General features: G+C 35.5%; 1 protein-coding gene and 1 long non-coding RNA gene across 2 annotated transcripts; both read right to left on the reverse strand.

Moving 5' to 3' along the window:
* Positions 1–779: 779 nt before the first annotated feature.
* LOC125580945 lies at positions 780–2,148 on the reverse strand. The gene is made up of 4 exons (XR_007318663.1): positions 1,501–2,148; positions 1,236–1,368; positions 1,061–1,121; positions 780–973 (listed from the first exon to the last, which is right to left on the reverse strand). It is a non-coding gene; the product is annotated as an uncharacterized LOC125580945 (long non-coding RNA).
* A 1,474-nt stretch (positions 2,149–3,622) lies between these two features.
* Positions 3,623–21,459, reverse strand: LOC106373789. Its single transcript, XM_048746301.1, has 22 exons — positions 21,060–21,459; positions 9,149–9,469; positions 8,945–9,046; positions 8,797–8,856; positions 8,494–8,723; positions 8,300–8,423; positions 8,048–8,228; positions 7,779–7,807; positions 7,536–7,687; positions 7,335–7,437; positions 7,139–7,234; positions 6,994–7,049; positions 6,793–6,916; positions 6,633–6,695; positions 6,497–6,556; positions 6,244–6,405; positions 6,094–6,167; positions 5,923–6,016; positions 5,703–5,839; positions 5,522–5,602; positions 5,338–5,443; positions 3,623–5,233 (listed from the first exon to the last, which is right to left on the reverse strand). The coding sequence occupies exons 1-22, from the start codon at positions 21,237–21,239 to the stop codon at positions 5,159–5,161; spliced, it is 2,610 nt and encodes an 869-aa protein (XP_048602258.1). The 5' UTR covers positions 21,240–21,459; the 3' UTR covers positions 3,623–5,158.
* Positions 21,460–21,498: the final 39 nt, after the last annotated feature.

Genomic DNA, 21,498 nt, shown 5'->3' on the forward strand with positions numbered 1-21,498 from the left:
TGAGCACCCAGCTTGGATCTGGAAGAGTGTCTACTTGATAGTGTTGAGGGAGTCAACACAGTGGAAGAGGGAAGGTCGGTGAGAGCAGATCTCTAACACGCTTTTTCTATGTCATCTCCCTTTTATCATTGATTTGATTTGATTCTCCGGAGTCCACCATCATTGAAGTAATCTCCAAAGATTTCATCGTCACCACTTTTCTTTTCACCTTGATTCATTATTAGTTTCAATAGGGAAATGACACAAGTAGCAGGAGATGGGTTGAGATTGGAGCAAGGGCATGGAAAGGCGACAGGTGACTGTGGCAACCTTTATGTTTGGCTTTGTTTATGAAATGAATAGGGCACTCTTCATGCAGTATGTATTGTACCGATGGTGTCCGTTGTTTCAAACACAAATTTATATTATGCAAGCATTTGCATTTTATATGGTATAACTTTGTACAGCACTACAAGAATTTACTTAAATAGCTACTGATTATTTTGTAGCTATCACATACAATCTATAGCTAAAATCAGTTTAGCTACAGATGGCAACAAATTAAATCCCTGGCCTCAGCTCCCACGCTAAACAAAATCTCTAGCCATTTTGTAGCCATTTAGCAATGAATTAGCAAGAGCTTTTTCTGTAGCCACCAGCAACAACATTGCTACAACTTATTTTATTGCTAACTAGTGACAAGTATAGCTACAAATATTTTGTAGCCACATTATAATTTTAAAACTTTAATTGAAATTTAAATATAATTATTTATTTAAAATTATAGTTAATTCTCAAAATGAAAAAGTGTCAATTTTAATTTTCGAACATAATCCAACAAAAAGTAACTTGTTTGATACCATAATGTTAACATTGTAAAACCAAATACAAAAAGATCTAAAACTAATGAAATTTTTGTTGAAAACCCAGCTTCTCCAAAGCTTTAAATTGGTCATCTTGTCCGTCATATGGTGTTCCGTTAGAAATCATAGAGCTGTAGTTTAGAAGAACAAAAATTCACTAAGGGATAAAATCTTTAGGAGAATTAAAAGGAAACTTAACAAGGTCAATGAGGATTTACCTCTGAAAAAATCAATGCAAAATGTATGTATATGGCAGGATAGCCTCCGTTCCTGTTGGTGCTGCAAAAGCAACATAAAGGATTTAACTACTTGAAGCACAGAACAGGCGTCAAGATGTAACTTTCACAAAAAAAAATCATGAACAAAACACTTGCTGTGCAGATAAAGTCTTACCATCCCAAAGCTGTACGACTTGTGTGTAGCACGAGAGTAAGGACCGAGAGGACTGTGTTACCAAAGATCTCAACATCTTTCATAATCTCCCTAAAGCTCGGGTCAGGATCAACGTCGCAGTCCGAATCGAAGCCTGCGATTAGAAAACAAACACAGACTTCAACAAACTTAAATGTGAAATCAAACACGGCGAATCTGGTGTTTGAAGAAATCTGAGTTCCTTCTAAGGCAGACAGACATCAGAAATCAAGCACGGAACTGGTACCTGAAACTAAGCTGAGGAACTTCTCTTCTTGAATGAGGGCGGTTAACTCGAAATCTAGAAACACATATAGAGAGAGCTGCAATCTTCAGGAGAATAAACGTCGACAAGTCGATTTAAGAGAGCAATAACATATGGTTTGCTTCCCCCTGTGGGAAGGACGAAGCTGAAGTATCTTTCTTTGCTCGCTTTGAATTTGTCTCCCTTCACTCGGCCGCGTACTTCCCGATGAGAACCCTAAATCGGTTCGTCATAAAACACTTCCACTACACAAATCTAAACAATATAATTTCACAGTAAATAAGGAAGAGGCTGAATGAAGAAATTAACCCAACTCAATTACGGATTGTAAACACCCACTACCCAAATCCGAATTACAAAATTAAAGAAGAATCTGTCTTGAAGCTATTAGAAAACGAAAAGATAAATATTGAAAAAGGCTGTGTATATCATCACCGTGAAGGGGAAAAGAGATTTGGAGAGAGACTGGGAAAGATGGAGAACAAGAATTAAAGTTATAATTAGAAAATTTTGGCGGAGATTTGGGAAAATATTTTTTTTGGGGGGGGGGGGGGGGGATACTGAAAGTTTTTGGAAAATATTTCGCGGCCATGAAATAAATCTGGCGGCTGGCGCTGATTTGTAAATTTTTTTTGGTAAGTGACGAAATGAGATAAATTATATACTCATTCTAATAAATACTTTCTAAATTATATCGATGCCTGCTAAAATCAAATATGCAACTAGTGTTATTATATTTTAATAACAATAATAAACATCTAAATTCCCAATATACAACTATGGATATTATGTTCATGGTTTAGGGTATACATATTTAGGGTTTATTGTTTAGGGTATAGATTTTTTAGGGTTTTCTTTTCAAAAAAAAATGAAGATTTACAGGGTTTAGAGTTTACTAAGCAGATTTTATGGTTTATGGTGTAAGATGTAAGGTTTAAGTTTAAGATTAGGTTCAATGTTTACATTTTTTTCAATTCGATACATAAAAATATTACATAAATGTGATTTTTACACCCTCAATTAAACACTTTTACAAAAAATTGTTCGTCTCAGTCTCTATAATCTATATGATCACTTATCACTAAATACATAAATCTCAGATCAAAATTGCCTAAATGCGTAGTGGAATACATTTCTTTAATCGAATTTTAAAATACTGGTGATACTATCTATCATATCATATGATGCCAAAGTATTCATAATCATTTGTTTGTTAAAATTGCTTTTGCGATAACTTATTCTTTAGCTAATCAGTAGCAAGTTAGTTATGGAATAACTACAAATCACAGTTGTAGCTACTTAGCTAGAGATCGCAACAGATTTAGCTACAAATTTATAAATTTCTACTTTTGTTGCTATCTGTTGCTATTTACGTAGCTAATGAATATGGCTACGAAATTGTCGTCGCTCGTCCTTAGCTATATTAAACAATTCTTGTAGTGCAGGCCTGATATACGTTTTTTTTACTTTGTTCTTGTAACTAATGAATTTCAGAAAATTGATCAAACTGTTACACGTAGAGAATAAACATGATTCTTTCTCTCACATGAACATGATTGACCAACTAAATGATATCCCTCTATTCTTACGATCGTGATCTTGATATACAAGCCTTCACATGCAGTGGCGGAATGGAGAGGGGGCAGCTGCCCCCAGAAACTTTCAGTATTTATAAACATTGTTACTAACATAACCAAATTATCATTAGATCAGTTGGTGTTGCCCCCAGGCCCCAGTAAAAAAATTTCCCCGCCCCCACCAAACCGTGGTTCGACACTAAAATCCTCTTCATCTATGACAGAATATTTAATGCATTTTTTTCTTTCCATTTTTTTTGACATCTTCTATATTTTATTTAAAGAAGTTGTTTAAATTTTTTTTTTTTTCAGTTGGTTAACTAGTTTGATGCTATAACTAGTTTTTAAAAAAAAATTTCCATGTTTTGGTTTTTTTAGTTAATCTTAACAAATAAATACTATTTATATTTTTATAAAAAATATTAAAGTTATATGTTATAAACTATATATATAATAATAAAATATTTTGTTTTAAATACCAGTAGTTATCACTTTATATAATAATAAATAAATATTTATATATAAATAAATATTTATATATAAATATTAATTATTAGTAAATAATTTAATTATTTTTCCTCCAATAAAGAATATTTCTTACTCCGCCACTGTTCACATGTCACACATTTTCTCATGGCCCCAACATTCCATATGCATCCAAGTCACACCTTTCTTGCATGATCCCAACAATACATGTGCAACAGATCTTTTCTAAGCCACATCTAAAAGCTTTATTCCCTCACTAGTAAAAAAACGCTGCCATAGCCATGTGCAAAAGATCTTTGTTTTCATGTTCTTTCTTCGGAGGCATAGTATCGTCGGAATCAGAACTGCTCTAATACCACTTTATCATGATTTTGTACTTTGTTCTTGTAAAAAATGAAATCAGAAACGAGATATGTTGTATTGTTTGGTAAATCTTACACCTAGAGAATCAACATGATTCTCTCTCACAGATGAACATGATTGACCAACTAAGTGATACCCCTATATTCTCACGATTGTGATCTTTACTAATCACACAAAGATTAGTAACTTGCTCAAAATAACACTTTAATTATGGTACTTCAAGATCACTAATTTATGATCATTTCAAAAAATTTAAAGATCTTCTAAGATAACCCAAAACATCTCTTATTATAAATGTCCAGTTTGGAATACATAACATTGTAGTCGTTTCAAGATCTTTCTTCTAAACAAACAGTTTGTTACTTCAAGAGTTTGGATTATATTCAAATTAATGATTCTATTGATTCATAATCTCTTGATAAATACAAATGAATACATTAGTTAACCTCATAATATTTTATATATCCTAGAAAATATTTTGTTTCATGGGGAACATAGTTTTGATATAATCAATCCTTCATGGATTTTATCTTTTGAAAATTATCATTTTTCAGTGGATCGTATAATTTAAGTCTTGCTTTATTACCAGACTAAAATCTTGAAAGTAGTTGCTTCTACCACATGAGACTATATCTCTTCATAATCAATTTTATATTGAATTTTTTTTGGTGCAACGACTCATTTCTATCCTACTTATTTTACACCATTTAGTGTATGAACTACGGGTGTAAATAATTCTCTCTTTCACCAGAGTGTATGGACTGCGTGACCCCAACATTTCATATGTGTCTAACTTACACCTTTCAAGTGTAATCCTAACAGTACATGTACAACAGATCTTTGCCAAGTCAGATCCCTTATTCTTCAGCTCTTCTAAAGCTTTATTGCCTTATAGTACCAACATTCATTTGGACCACATGCAGATTCCTTACGCGGTCTTTAAGCTTGCGGGCCCTTCCTCTTGTACTCGTACAAGATTGGTGGGTGACACTGTTGAGATGGTTATGAACTTTTGATGTAGAATGAATTGATACATGGTCTGGACAGTACAATATTGTTGGTAAAGAGCGCATAATCAATCATGCAACGATTTTGTTTTTTTTTTTTTAAATTTACATATCTACTTTCACACGCAAACTTTGAATCTTTTATTGGAAACAACCCAAATAATGAGAGTAGTGCATAAAGATTAAAAATGATTCATCTACTCTTGATTAACTCTGAGCAGAAGGGAAGCAATGAAATGGATCGCCGAGTGCAGCTACATTTCCCGGACGTGAAAACACTACCTGTAATGTTGTTGATACGGATGATCAAGTACTCATATAAAGTCTTAATCGAGTGACACTGAGGAAAGAAACATATATATATGGTTCATGTTCATATGTGTTACCTGGTAGTTTCCAAGGGTAAGTGTCTTGAATCCAGCTGCACAATAGTCAAAATAATATTCCCATGTCCTAATGAACTTATCATCAAATCCAAGATCAATGATTTGTCTGCAAAGATAATAGTTGGACGTATGAGCAAGCATTTATGATTCCATAACAGTAATCCGAGGATTTGCTTTGGCTTACTTTTGTCTTTCCAAGAAATTCTTCCTCCAGCATCTCAGTGTCTGGTAGTAATGAATCCCAATGTTCTCCACGTTTTCAACACTGTAGTTTCTTCAGCATTAGATAGGTCAAAGGAAGAGAAAGCACAGCAAATTTCACTTGAAGGCTTGAATTTAACATCTGATAATATAAATTTTTTTACCATAACCTAGAGGAAGATGCCATGGCTGAAGTAACTCTGCCTAAAGAAGGAAGGCATCCACCAGGGAATATGTATTCTTTAATGAAATCTGAACTTAGTCTGTACTCATCGTAACGCTCCTCCGGTATTGATATGAACTTTTATGGTCAAAACATTATAAAACTTTTATGGTTGTGATAACATGATAGTAGAAATCTTAAGTGAAAAAAAAAATTGTTACCTGCAATACAAAAATGCCGTCTTCTGCAAGTGCAGCTTCACAATGAGTGAAAAATGTCTCCATGAACTCGTGGCCAACAGCTTCAAGCATCTCGCTGAAGTATCCAACAATGTTATGCCATAAACAGAGATTAAAAAGTTATATATAGCAGAGAAGAGAAAACCATATTACCAAGATATAATCCTGTCATATTTGTGAGCATCAGATAGTTGGCGATAATCGTAGAGCTCAAACTTAATCCGATCCTGGTGATCCAGAAGTTTTATTGTTAGTCATAGCCTTAGACATCAGAAACAAGATCCAGAGATGGATTCAGCAAACCTCAAGTCCAGCTTCTTTCACTTTTTGCTCTGCATATTTAAGTTGTTCAATAGATAGAGTAACGCCAGTGTATTTGCATCCAGTTCTTCTCACAACTTCTATGGCCAAAGTTCCCCACCCGCACCCAATTTCTAAAACCTCATGGTTCTTCTCTATTCTTGCCTGAAATTTCCCACTCTGGCCATCAAAGAAAAGAGAAGAAAAAATCCTGGTTCTTGTTCTAAATCAAAAAATGATATTCCATGTATGTTACCTTATCAATCAGAAGAGATATTTTTCTCATTTGTGCTGTTCTCAGATCCTCATCATTCGACTAGTACATGAAAATGGACAAATTTTAGTTAGATTTATGGGATAGTAACTAAAAAGCAAACAAAAAATAGTGTCACCTTGAATACAGCAGAGGAATAAGTCATGGTATCATCCAAGAACAAAGCAAAAAGCTCATTACTCTACAACAATACCCAATCCATGAAGCAAATTAATCACAAGCTTGGCGTGTGAATGTTTGTTTGAGACAGAGTCAATGTGGGCATAAGGAAAACTTACAAGGTCATAGTGACGAGAAATGTTCCTTCGAGCTTGAGTTAATGTGTTCTGCCTAGAGACATGCTTTAGAAAATGCTTTGCAGATGCCAAACTGGCAGTCAGAAACATTGGTGTCCACCATCCCCTGTGAGACCAAACAAAACTTTTTGTAAGCAAGTGAAAGCCTACTCAATAGCTTAATAAATTTAGGTCTTTCTTTACCTTCTCTTAGCATGATTTGAGTTGTTTGAGTTTAATTCTTTGTTAGCAATGAGTATCTGCAAGTTTATTGTGATCAAGAAGATAGATGTCATAAGTTTTTTTTAACTCAGTCTTTATGCTTCATTAATTTGTGTTTTTACCATACCATGAGCAGATCCAAAAGCCCTCTTTCTTTATCAACAAACGAAAAATCTCCATTGATATAAGCATCAGCAAGACCTAAATCTGCTTGTGTCATAACCTGTGTGAAAAAATAATTAAGAATCAAGCTCTTGAGACAAAAAAAATAATCATTCACTGATTCAAAGAGCTCTTCTAGAATCTGTGTCCTAAGCGCTAACCTTCCAGTAAAACTGAGGACTGTGAATCACTAGGACCGATTTTAATTGACATCTTGAATTCTTGCTGGCGAAAGTGTACACGGATCCTCCTTCTTCAAGTATTCTACTAAGGCCCAACTAATTAGTAAATGTAACACTGGAGAAGCTAATGACAGAAATAAAATATGAAGCTAGCCATTTCAGACAGAGGAGAGGACTCACGTTACACAACCCGTCGATATAAAATTTCTCAAGAATCTAGTAAAGAAAAACCTAGCCCCTTTCTCGGTTAGAGACGGGACCATGTGTTTCGGGTTGCTCAGGGGAGTCACCATCTGTTTCCCTAGCAAACCTTGTGCAGCCGCCATACCAGCCTGACATAATATTATCAAACTTCCAAAGTTACCCAAAAAAAACTCATCAAGAGGAACACTGAACTGTATTAATTATGTAACTGAGCAATGCCTTTAGTCCGTCTTCATGGAAACCATATCCTGCAAAAGGGTAAAATAAATCAAATGAATATTGACAGGGATTAAACGAATGGTTAGCCATTTTATTGAAAGTTCTTGTGGATCACATGTACAAATGGGTTAGTCATTTTATGAATAAGAAACAACAAATGGCAATTTCTAGTCAAATTTTGTGTCCGTTAGGCTTTTCTAAGAGAAGGTACAATAAGTAATTTTTTTCTTAAAACAAATTTGAGTAGCAATACAAAATCAACTCGTTACCTTGATATGCACCACAGAACCATATACCACGCTTCCCTTGAATATTGTGCAGCTCTTGAGAAGCTTTCCAAGTGGAAACAGAGGGCAGAGGGTGACCAGTGGTCCATTTGAAAAATGTTTCCTTCGGGGTATGTTCAGGATTAATGGTGAGAAAGAATGGATCACGTTCTTCTCCAAGATTCTGCAACAGACACACACGCTTTCAATATCATTTTATGGTATGCTAATAGTTATCCAATTGAGCCAGTTTACCTGAATTATATTGAGCCAATATGTGAGGCTCGCTTTATTTTCAGAATCTCCTAGGAAATTCCAAGCGCTCCAAGCAGAAGTGTTCCGTGGCATCAGATCAGTGTCACCGTGGAGATAAAGATCGCTACATATGTACGAAACTGAAACGTATTAATGAATTTAGGTTAAGCAGAGTATTACAGATATGAGGTTACCTGTAAGCATACTGGAAAGCACCGAGAACCCTAGTTTCATCATGTGTAACTTGCTCTCCAAGCAATTTCAGAGCATCTGGTGCATGCACAGCTAATATGCATTTATCGTATACTTCTTGAGATCCTTCTTCAGTAGTTACTATGACACAACCATCCTCAGATGTCGCAACAGATTCTACTTTGCAACTTGTTCTGATTTTACATCCTCGTTGCTCCAGTTCTGCCCTTACCTGATCCGCACGTAATATAAGTAACGAAACAAAGTATATAATATATACACACAATTATACTGAGAAATAGAACCTTTGCCACATATGTCTGAGAACGTCCAGCAACAGTTAGCCATTGTGGCCTCCCAAAGATCTGAGAAAGAAATGATAAACGAAGTTAAGAAAACACTTCATTTTGGGTAAACACTTAGAAAACACTTAAAACAAATTTATGTATTAACCTGAAGCAAATGGTGATTGCGACAAAATGAAAGAACAGAGTACGCCGAAAAGTTAAGGACACTGTCTGCTGGACATGACCATATCAAACTACATACCGGCACCTGTCCAATAACATAACTTGAGCTTTGAGTGGATTTTTATTTTAAACATTGTTTAGGATTTTATCTGTTGTCCAAGAAACTCGCAAAAACATAATAACCCACCAAGTAAGCCTTTTGAAATAAGTCAGAGTAACCACGAGACTTGAGAAACCCTCCTAGGGTTTTGGTTCGGTCCATGTCAAGGTTACGCTCCCGATCTTCTAAATATTTTAGTACGTCTTCCTTAAACTTCTTTATTTCTGTGATCATTTTCCAAAAATACGGACTGAAAATGTTTCTCTTCTGAGCAAACAAGCTGGAAAGGCTGCGGCATCCCCACTCGCAACCTCGGCCACTGTCAAGGCTTACTGAGAAAGACATGTCTGAAACCTCCATGTCTACTCCTAGGTTCTTGAAGAATTCTATCATGTTCGGATACGTAACCTAATCACATATACAATTAGTTTATTACTTACGAGTTACGACCTACGACCTATCATAACCTAGATCGAACCGGCTCAGGGAGAACATATACACCACAATCAAGCTACAAGAGATTTTACCAAATTAGCCCACACATATACATCATTTATTTTTATCATTGGGTTTATGAAATTCGCCTATATACAGTACTATATTTTTTTTTTATTTAAATGGCAGCTTTGTTAAGTTGCTATTAACAAATAACAAAAATATGCCAACAAAAATCTAGCCATTAAACTTATCTCGTGATCTGACCGATTGGATCGTTAGAAACACTTTATATAGGTTTCAAGATGCTTAGTTTCCAGAAAAAGGTTTACTTATTCAAACATGTTAGGGGCTATTCGTCAAAACAGCAAAAATCGCATTTTTCACAAAAACAGTCAAAACATTTTCCTACCATAACCAAAGAATCACACTTTTAGCAAAAATCAGAAAAACTCATTTCTCGTCAAAGCCACAAATTATATTTTTCGTAAACCGTAAAATCATGCCAAAACCAAAAAAACGCAGTTTTCCGACAAAACTGCAAAATTGCATTTAGTGCATAAAATTATATTTTCCGTAAAAATCACACAAATACATTTTCCTTCCATAACCGCAAATTCATATTTTTCCACCAAAACTATACTTAAAAAAAATTAATATAGTTAAACATAAAATTTAAAATATGATTAAATCAAAACAACGGTATATAAGTCATTTATTTACTAAATTTATTTAGATAGAAACAAAGATGGAAAAACAATTATAAATTCATTTAGATGATACATCTAAATGATCCATTTTGATGAAGAAACGAATAATCCCTTAAATTACAGGTTAAAATAGTAACATCATAGATAGCATGCAAGTTCATATGATGGAAGTTCATTTCATGAGAAGAAAATGTCCTTATTGGATTACAAGCCTCTCATAGACAAGATTCCGAGTAGACTTCTTGCTTGGTCCCATTGGTCTCTCTTTTTTGCAGGTAGATTCCTTATATACTATAAATTTTACCCACTTTTAGCCATGATATATGAGTGTTTTAAAATATATTTATTACGATTTGGAGTCTTTTTAGAGTGTTTTCAGGTTTAGGTACGTTTTGGAGAAATATAGTGATTTTGGGATCTTTTGGAGCCTTTTGAGGTGCAGAGCTGCACAGACGTGTCAGGTGTTTAGATATGGATGGAGACCTTACCATGGTGAAATTGAGCTGATACTTTGAAACAGGATTGATCTTTGAGTTAAATTTCCAATGACACCGGTTTGAGGTCAATCCAACGGTTAGATCAGAAGTTATGCCCGTTTTACTGAAGAGTGGTCAGTCTGTCTCGCGAGAGAGAGCTGTCGAGGAGATGAAGGAACGTCGATCGACGGCGATTCCAGAACACGGGCCAAGTATATTTCTAGACCGACTTAAGCCCAGAAGCAACCACAAATTACCAGAATACCCATGGACGACCTAAAACCCTATTTATGTGTTTTTTAAGCCATTGTTGACCGCTATGCTTTATTTATTTCATTATTCTTAATTTATGTTAGGAGAGAAGGGAGGAAATCCTTGAGAGTCCTCCTGGAACTCTTTTGGTTTTTATATTTATTCTATTGCATCTGTTCATCTATGATTTTATGTGACAACTATCATGCTTGAATAGATTCATTTTGTTAGATTTAGGGTTCAGATAGTCATGAATGATTAGCCCAAAATAGAGTTGTTAAGTTGTTAAGATATGAATCAATTGAATTGTTCTTTAATGTCTATGTTCTAGAATAGCTAACTAGGACCTTGTTCTTAGATAATAGGGCGTAAGTGAAAGCATGGTTCTTTATCTGATCTAATTCATATTGTGCTAGGATTGCTAGAAACAAGCGGAAGCTGATTTAGTTTAACCTAGTGAACTGATAGACCATGGATTTTACCCACTTTTAGCCATGGTTTATAAGTGTTTTAATAAATAATTACTATATTTTAGAGTCTAGTATATTTATAGGTTCAGAAGTGTATTGGAAGAAAAGGATGATTTTGCAGCATTTTGGAGATAAAAGGAGAAAGCATATGAGATGACCGTCGAGCAAGACCAGCGGTCGACATTTAGAAGAAATAACCGATCGATGCACACCCTGTGACATCGATCGACAGTGAACCACGCAGAAGCCTGTTTTGGTCCAAGCCGACTTAGAGCCCAAGACTTCACCAATTTACAAGATTACCCCTGACGAGTTTTAACCTAATATTTATAGCTTGCCAACATGTTAGAGGCAAAGTGTACTTTCTTGTTTTCTTAGTTACACAACAAAGGTTTTCTAGGATTTAAGTAGAGTTGGAGAGAAGATCCAAAGAGATTTGTGATTGAAACTCCATTATTATATATCTATCTATCTATGCAGTTTTCTTACCTTATCATTGTTCTTATAAATTGCTTAGTTATGTATGAGTAGTTCTATTGTAAGGTTTAGGGTTTAAATAGGTTATGAGAGATTAACCCCAACTATAGATTGCTAGTTGTGATATTCATCATTAGGATTGTCATTAATGTATGTTTCTAGTTTAGCTAGCTAGAACTTGACCTAGAAGTTGTAGACTCAAGTTATCACTTGCATCTCTCCCTGAATCCGTCCTAATTGAGCTAGGATTGCTTTGAGTAAGGCGAAAGTTGATATAGAACGCCTAGTGAGCATTATTCAACCCGTGCGTAAAGCTTGACTAACGCTCGTCGATCGATATTCCTATAGAATAATCGATCGACGGTGCGAAAGGTGTATCGATCAATATTCCTCTAGAATCATCGATCGACACTTCATATGGTCAATAGACAAACCTAGAAAGTGAATGTCGGTCGGTTTGTTATTAAGAGCTTGAGCTCTATAATATCATGCATACAACTGTTAAGCAGCTATAGGATTATAATTCTGATTTCCTGAATATAAATCCAAAGTCTAGCTACTTTATTTAATTGACAAAACCTAATCAAATCAACCGAGCAATTACCTTGCTCACAACCTGCTTATTTACATTTAAACATAATCAACCTAGCTTAATCACTCTGATTAGATTTATTAGGTTCCCTACCTCCTTGTGGATTCGATCCCTAAGTACTACAATTCAACCTCTTATTTGAGAGAGTAATTCACTCCTTAGGGTAATTTGAGTGAGATCATGAACAAGTCAAACCCACGCGGTAAAGCTTACTAGAAGGAACGTCGATCGACAACTCAGTAGTTGCATCGATCGACGGTCTGAAAGGTGTATCGATCGACAATCCTTAATCGGTATCGATCCACACTTTCTCAAGACCAACAAGTGACAGCTGAGGTCTTAGATCTAGACAAATAGATGGTCCAAACAAACGAAAGTTGATGGATCATTGTTATGTTTGAGTTCTAGAATATCCAACCTTAGTCTCTATACTATTATAATCATGATTGTCTAAGTAGAAACCTTAAGTCTAACGCCTTTCATAATTGTTTACAACCCTCAATCAATCAACCGAGCAACTACCTTGCTCACCACTGCTATTTACATTTAAACCATTCGACCTAGCTTAATCACATAACTATAAATCTTTTGTGTGCCTTAGCTCTCTGTGAATTCTATCCCTAAGTGCTACAAGTTGACCTCTTATTTGAGAGAGTAAATCACTCCTTAGGGTAATTTGAGTGATATCAACTCCACCTGATAAAATCTGTCATCTCCAGCATAATAAATTTCTAGTGCACTGCCTTTATCCTGCCAAAAGCTTGCTTGGAAGAAATTGAGAGTCTTTGCAGTGCATTCTTATGGTCTGGATTGCCAAATGTTCATCATAAGGCTAAAGTCTCTTGGAATGATACCTAAGAGTAATGGTGGGCTGGGTATTCGTAAACTTAGAGAAACATCTAAAGTTTTTGGAATGGGTTTTGTATGGAAAGTTTTCTCCTTGTCTGGTTCTCCATCGGTGTTTGGGCTCGCATGGAGCTGATGAAGATGGGATTCTTTTGGGATGTAAAATATTCTCATAGGGGTTCGTGGTTGTGGCACAAGCTGTTGACACTTAGACCTATGGTCTCTATGTCTATGAAATGTGAGGTTCGAAGTGGTGAGTCGACTTATTTCTGGTTCGATAATTGGCTTGGAACAGGTCGGCTTATTGATAAAACATGAGATTTGGGTCCGACTTACTTTGGTATTGAACGACAGGCGATGCTCTCAGATGCTTGTACTGATGAGGCTTAGAACATGAGGAGGAGGGGTAGGAGAGTTTTTGATCCTATCTATGATGAGATTGAGATTGTGGGTAGGCCAATGCCAGATACAGGGAGAGATACCATTCTTTGGAGACACAATGAAGATGATTACAAGGACCACTTCTCTACTCTGCGAACATGGGACCAAATTAAGGTCAAGGCACCGAAGGTTTCTTGGCATCGACTAGTGTGTTTTCCACAGGGAGTCCCACGACAGGCTTTCATTGTATGGCTGGCTTTTAAAAACAGACTATCTACGGGTGTCCGTATGAGGAAATGGGAGATCACTCAAGGTGGCATGCTATGTAGGGAGAGGGAAGAGAGTAGGGACCATCTTTTCTTTGCATGTGCTATCACGTTCACCATCTGGACTAGTCTAACGTCAACTTGCTGGGTTCTTCAGCATCACTGGACTGGTCTACCACGGTGCAATCCTTGCTGCAAGTGCGTCGCAATAAGCTGGATGAAATTATTTTGAAGTTGGTGTTTCACGCCACCATGTACCTCACTTGACAGGAAAGGAACTCGAGAAGGCATCATGGAGATTGGCTAAGTCCCGGCTGTCGTCCGTCAATCGCCGGGAAACCTCTCCTACGCCGCAGGTGATTTTCAGGTAAGCCACCACCGTCTTTTGTTGCTGCCGGCGACCGGTCTCCGCCGGTTGACTGACTCGCCGGTAACTCGGTGACTCAGCTGAGTCGACTCAGCGAGTCAAGCCGTTGACCAGTCAGCTGGTTCGGCTTGATTAAATTGATTTAACAGCGGTTAGGGATTAAACTGATCGGTTATTGGAAATTGATTTTTTGTTAGGGATTAAACCGGTTTGCAATTAATTAGGATCTGGTTCAATTGAATTCGAAATCGGTTAGGGTTAACCGGTCGGTTAAATCAAATTGATTTCTGATCAAGGGTTAACCGGGTTGACCTTTGACCAGCGGGTTGACTTTTCCGTAAACCTTGATCAGACCCTTTTTAACTGTTCGAAGGGCTTTCCGACTCGATTTTTTGCCATGGTTTCAGATTTGGAGTCTATTTGAGCATATGAAGTTCATAGATACCACTTCTCTTCATTGCTTAGGTGAAACCGACGACAGGAGTGATTATATCGGACCGGTGCTATTGGGCTTTTTATCGTTATTGGGCTTTTATGCCTTTGAGCTTTTATCTTTTATGTTATTTCTTATTTCAGACTATCGGATTTATATTATTTTTTATATTTTGGACTTATGTTGTCATGAGTATTTGCGGTTGACTTTATGATGATGTATTGACTTTTGTATTATGACATAGAGATTATTATTATTTCAGATGTACCATTATTTTACTATTATTTTATTTCCGCCATTATTTAATTATTGTATTTCAAAAATGATGGGTGTCTCAATTTTGGTATCATAGCTTATTGATAAATCAATATGTAACCGAATTTCCTTACTGAAGTACACCGTCAGACACAAACTGACGGCGCTGTTTCGTCGCTGGCTGGAAATTTATGCAAGATGCCAACTTGCTTTTGGGGGTTTTAGAACCATAGTTTTTTTTTCATAGTTTCTTCTATAGCATTCTACTAAATATCCTTGTAAATGTCCATTTCATTCTTTTATTAATCAAATATAAAATTTAATCAAAAAAAACCTCCAAAAAACATTCTTCTCCATTTTGTTCGATACCAGCTATTTAATTTACTCAAATACTATATTAATCTATTTCATTGCTAGGCAAATACTCTATATATACCTACTCTATTAAAATAAAAATTAAACCTCATTTCATGTGTGATTTTTTAAGTTGGACCAACCCTTAGAAAATTATTTAAATAAATTTTTGTATACATATTTGAATTATTTTAACTAGTTCTAAAAATTTAAATAGATATTCTTATATTTTCTCTGAATTACATCTAAATAAAATATTTTCATATCTTTTTCTCACAATATAAATATATATTATACTTTTAATAAAGCAAACATTTTAAAATATTTAATTTCTTTTGTTATTATTTATAATATAAAGTATATTTCGTTTTTGACTTAAACAAACCTTTTAAATATCTAATTAATTTCATAATTATTAAAATATAAATGTATATTTCATTTTTATTAAAATAAACCTTTTAAGTATCTAATTAATTTTGTAATTATATTAAACTCATGTACAATTTTGTATTAAATTTGTGATATTAATTTAAAATAATATATTTGAATTAAATCTTTCATCTCTAACATTTATTTTTTGTTAATTTAGAATTTTGTAGCATACTTTTGAAAATATGCTATCAATATGAATGTTCGGTCTACAAATACTATTTTGAATGTGCATTCAGTTTCTCTTATTAAATATAGTGGCCGGTTTAGTTTTATTTAATAATAAGTATATGGCTCCTTTGGTTACAAAAAGATAATCAAGCTTTTTATATAGACGATATTCATATAGTATTTATTACTGTAATTGTTTTTGTTTCTTTTATCTTTTGCAATTTTGAATGTGCAATTGGTATTGTACCAATTTATGTCATTAACATCAATAACAGATGAATGGTTGAAAAAATACATTTCATATGAATATTTTTGTTTTCAGTATTGTTATTATCAAATGTAGTTGTAGTTTTAAGTATTAATTATATAACATGATGTATGATAGACGAAGAATTGCAAATAAAAGTTTAACATTGAAAGATTCATTGTAAATAATCCAAGAATTTTAGGATAGAAAAGTCTAAGTCACCAATAGACAACATAAGAAGCCTAAAAAAAACATAGATAATAAAGAGAAAATTCAGGTTTAAAAGGACAAAAACAAACACAATGCATTACACTTTCTTGTTTAATAATTTAAATGAAGCAGACGTTTATAAATTGCACCTAATATAGGTTATTCAGTCAAAGATTTAATTCATACAAATAATTTGATTAACTTATATGTATGGCCTAAATCTAAAATACATGTACAATTGTAATAAAATTAATATCTAAGTTAGTATTAAATTGAACAGAATTTATCGTAAATATTACATAATGTAAAGTTTTAGTTAATGTTCATGTTTTAATAAGAGAGATATCACTAATTATTTGAAACAATAAATTAATTACTGCATGTAAACTATAAAATTGTTGTGTTTGAAAATATTCTATTATACTATTAGTAATATGATAAATTTTAAAATTAAATACCACTAATCATGTAATCAAATATTTATATATTTATATGTACTAAAATGAAAATAATCACACACACGGTTGCGCGGATCAAAGATCTAGTATTTACTTAAATTAACTTTGGGTGGCCACAAGATACATAACAGTCTCTCCAACCCAGCTTCGCAGTTATATCTACGCTCATCACCCCCATTTTCTGCTCTTGCAAAAATTGGTGTCCTCATATTAGACGAGGCTGGCTCTAAGACTTAAGAGGCCATAGACGATTTTCAAAGATTTTAGCTAAAAAAAAATTTATATAAATTTGGGGACCTAAAAAGTTTTTTTTAGAAGCATATGTCTATGTGATATTTTGAAAAAAACATTTGAGGGCATGTGGCTAATATTTCACTTAACATAGTCCAGGGCCGACCATGCTCCTAACTTCCCCACTTATGCTTAAGATGACCTGTCCCCAACTTGTTTCCATTTCAGTTCTAATATATGTATTTCTCTTTGTAAGTTACTTTTAATTTAAACTAGATTCTGACCCGCCCTTTTAAGGGCGGATATATTTTTTGTTTTACATTTTTTTAGAAATTGAGTTTTTATATTTGTGTTTTTCTAGTTATATTTGTGTTTTTTTGTATAATATTTCTCTTAAATGATTAATAAATGGTTTTAATAATTATATTAAGATAGTTGGACCACACTTGTGTCAATAGGTCATGTTGTTGTTTTAATAGAATATAGATGCCTTTTAACAAACATACAAACAACATAATGTTAATTCGGCGAAATTAGTGGAGGAGCTTAAATAAAAAGTGGAGGGTCTGTACGTAGATGATAATGCTACAACTGAGGAAATTGCAGCAACGTTGAAGGAACTCTCTGATGCTCTTAAAGCAGAAGAAATGTTGTGGAAACAGAAGAGTCGAGTGTTTTGGCTGAGAGAAGGTGACAGAAATACAAAAAAATTTCATGCCTTAACAAAGAAAAGAAGAGCAAGGAATAAAATCACGCAGCTCCTGGATGCAAATGGAAATATAGTTGAGGATGAAGAAGGATTAGTAGTCATTGCTATTAGCTACTTTAGGCAGATCTTTGAATCATCTAACCCAGAGGACATTGAAGAGGCACTGGCTCAAGTTCCTACGACGATCAATGGGGCAATGAATGACAACCTTACAGCTCCAGTCACTGAATGACAACCTTACAGCTCCAGTCACTGAATGAGAGGTCAAATTAACGCTTTTTGCTATGAATCCAGAAAAGGCCCCAGGTCCAGATGGGATGACTGCGCTTTTCTATCAGAAATTTTGGGATATTGTAAAGGAGGATTTAACTCTTATGGTTAATAAATTCATTTTTGAGGCGACTGTGGCGAATGGATTGAATGATACGAATATATGTCTCATCCCAAAGACAACAAAGCCTAATGAAATGGCTCAATTTAGACCCATTAGCTTGTGTAACGTAAGCTACAAGATAATCCCTAAGGTCTTATGCCAGAGATTGAAGAAAGTGCTACCAGGCTTGATATGGGAAACCTAGTCAGCTTTTGTTGCTGGAAGACAGATTTCAGACAACATTATGATTGCTCAAGAAATGTTCCACGTTCTGAGAACTAAAACAAGTGGACGCAATAAAAGGATGGCCATTAAGACGGACATGAGCAAAGCATATGACAAGAAGGAATGGTCGTTTATTGAAGCTGTCTTGCGTAAGATGGGTTTTTCAGAAACATGGATCACATGGACAATGTGATGCATTACGTCGGTGAATTATAAGGTACTCATGAATGGACAACCAAGAGGAAATATTGTTCCTGGTAGAGGCATACGCCAAGGAGATCCTTTGTCTCCTTTCATTTTTATTCGATGCAAGGAGGCGCTCGCTTACCTTCTCAATCATGCAGAGAGCCAAGGGAAGATAACGGGGATGCGCGTCACACGCGCATGTCCTTTGGTATCCCACCTTTTCTTTGCTGATGGTAGCCTTTTCTTCTGTAAGGCGGAACCCCGTGAATGTGAAGAAGTAATGAAAGTAGTCGGAAAGTATGGTAAAGCATCAGGCCAATGTATCAACTTTGATAAATCATCCTTACTCTTTGGTAAGTGAACTAATGCAACTATTAGACAAGAGATTAAAGATGCACTGGGAATAAAAAGGAAGGAGGAATGGAAACTTACCTAGGTATCCCGGAAGACATAAGTGGCTCCAAGTGCAAACTTTTTGCATTTCTAAAGGATAAGTTGATGCATAGAGTGAATGGATGAACATGTAGAAGACTCTCAAAAGGAGGAAAGGAAGTGTTGATTAAATCTATTCTGCTAGCTCTTCTGACTTACGTTATGTCTACTTTCCTGCTCCTTTTGAAGATATGTGAAAACTTAGCAAGTGTTATTGCTCAATTCTGGTGGAGTTCAAATCCACCTAAAAGAAGAATACACTGGGCGAAATGGGAAAAAGTCTGTTTACCAAGAGAGGAGGGTGGCATTGGTTTTCGTATGATCCATGAGTTCAATTTGGCACTATTGGCAAAACAACTATGGAGGCTAGTTCAATTTCATGACTATTTGGTTACCCGGGTTTTGAGGGGAAGATACTATAGATTGAGTTCACCACTCAGAGTAAACTCTACTAGCAGCCCATCGTATGTGTGGACTAGCATTTCTGCTGCAAGGAAGTTGTTATTACTGGGAATCAGACAGGAGATACATTCAGGTTATGAAGTCAAGGTGTGGGAGGATCTGTGGATTCCAACGACCCCTGCGAGACCAGCTATCCTTGTAGCGCCAGTAATGCATCATAATATGAGAGTTAGCGAACTCATTAATCAGGGATCAAAGGATTGGGATGTTGGTCTATTGGAGAAATATGTCAACCTTGATGACATACCACTTATAAGGAGTTTGACCATAAGCTCAACTCATCCTCGTGACACATTCTGCTGGAACTACACAAGGAATGGCCAATACACGGTCAAGTCTGGATATTGGGTGGCTCAGAATTATTAAAGACAGAGGAGGAGAAGGAAGTCTTGGAGCCGAGTATCACTAAGCTTCAAGCATGTGCTTGGAAGTTAAAGGCGCCAAAGAAGATATGTCATCTTGTATTGCAATTGTTAACTGGTCATGTGGCAGTAACAAGGAACTTAGCAAGACGCAATATGAGGTGTAATAACTACTGTCCAAGATGTGGAGAACTAGAAGAATCTGTAACCCATGCTATATTTGAATGCCCGTCAGCTCTACAAGTTTAGTCCTTATCAACGACTCCAACAAGCCCAGATATATTTCCAGTACCAAGCATCTACACAAATATGGATTACCTATTCTGGAGGAAAAACACCATTATCTAACAAGAACAAGACATGAATCCTTATCCCTGGCTAATCTGGTACATTTGGAAGGCTAGGAATGATAAACTTTTCAGGGGGATAGACAGAGATCCTTTGGAGCTAGTACGACATGCAGAAAGTGAATGTCAAGCCTGGTTTGATGCGAACGAAGTGGTACAACCAGTGGTACAAGATAACAATACTGAGGAACCCCAAGTCATAAGCTTGGGTAATATTTTCTTGTTAGATGGATCTTTGACAACATCTGCTCACTTTAGTGGATGTGGATGAGTTTGGATGGGCAGTGGATGGGTCTGGATGGACAGTGGAGGGAACATTCAACTTATTGGGACAAGAAATTTCACTTAACGGGAATCAGCCTTGCATTCGGAAGTAGAAGCACTGCGGTGGGCAATGGAGAACATGCTTCAACATTCAACATGCCAGAGTTTTGGGACAGACTGTAATGAGCTGATAGCAATGATAAAGGAACCTCTCATGCCTGGCCAAGCTTTGCGACGGAATTGGAAAGGATAGAGACGCTGCAGATATGCTTCCCGGATTTCAACATCATTCATGTTCCACGAGCGCGAAATCAGATTTCAGATTTTTTAGTTAAGACTGTTAGATCTTTCCATAGTGAGTTACATTTTATTAGTTGTTCTATTCCGGTCTGGTTACCCAGACCACCTCAAGTTTGAATAATAGAATCGCCTTTTTAAAACAAAAAAGAAAACTTTTTGTGGCTAAACGTCAAAAAAACAAAGAAACATACAAACAAAAGAAAACTTTGGGTGGCTAAAATGATTTCGTTTATAACAATTCCAAAGAGGAGTAAGGCAGAGCTAACAAGCGTACGTACAGTATTGAAGACTATGAATCCAATGTCGAAGTCAACGCCATCAAAACGCACCGTTTTAGCATGACCTCCTAAAGACTCCTCCTTTTCGAACAACACCACTTCCTCGATTCCATATTCTTTTGCAAGAACGTAGGCACTTCCCAACCCACTTATCCCACCTCCGATCACCGCCACTCTCATTTTATGCTTTTTCCTAGTCTTGGACAAAACCGACTATAGAATGATTCAATGAAGAATTAATCATGTAACCAAGAAAAATACCTTCGTGTTTCTTGCACAAAGTAATTTTGATCTAAAGATGGGGATATGTTGAAGCAACATTACATCCACTCATATCCTGCTAACTTATATAGAAATAAGCTTAGAAACTAAAGCGTGTGGGACGAAACATTTTATTTATGACTTCTACAAATCAAGTCTTTAACAAATAATTTCAGAT

This window comes from Brassica napus, chromosome C1 (genome assembly GCF_020379485.1).
Source record: "Brassica napus cultivar Da-Ae chromosome C1, Da-Ae, whole genome shotgun sequence".
Classification (NCBI taxonomy): Eukaryota; Viridiplantae; Streptophyta; class Magnoliopsida; order Brassicales; family Brassicaceae; genus Brassica; species Brassica napus.

Coding starts and splice junctions, on each gene's coding strand:
- LOC106373789 (XM_048746301.1), bottom strand. CDS start 21,239: ATGAGAGTGGCGGTGATCGGAGGTGGGATAAGTGGGTTGGGAAGTGCC. Junction 8,857..8,944: donor GCAATCACCATTTGCTTCAG/GTTAATACATAA, acceptor TTTCTTTCTCAG/ATCTTTGGGAGGCCACAATG. Junction 8,424..8,493: donor GCTTTCCAGTATGCTTACAG/GTAACCTCATAT, acceptor GTACATATGTAG/CGATCTTTATCTCCACGGTG.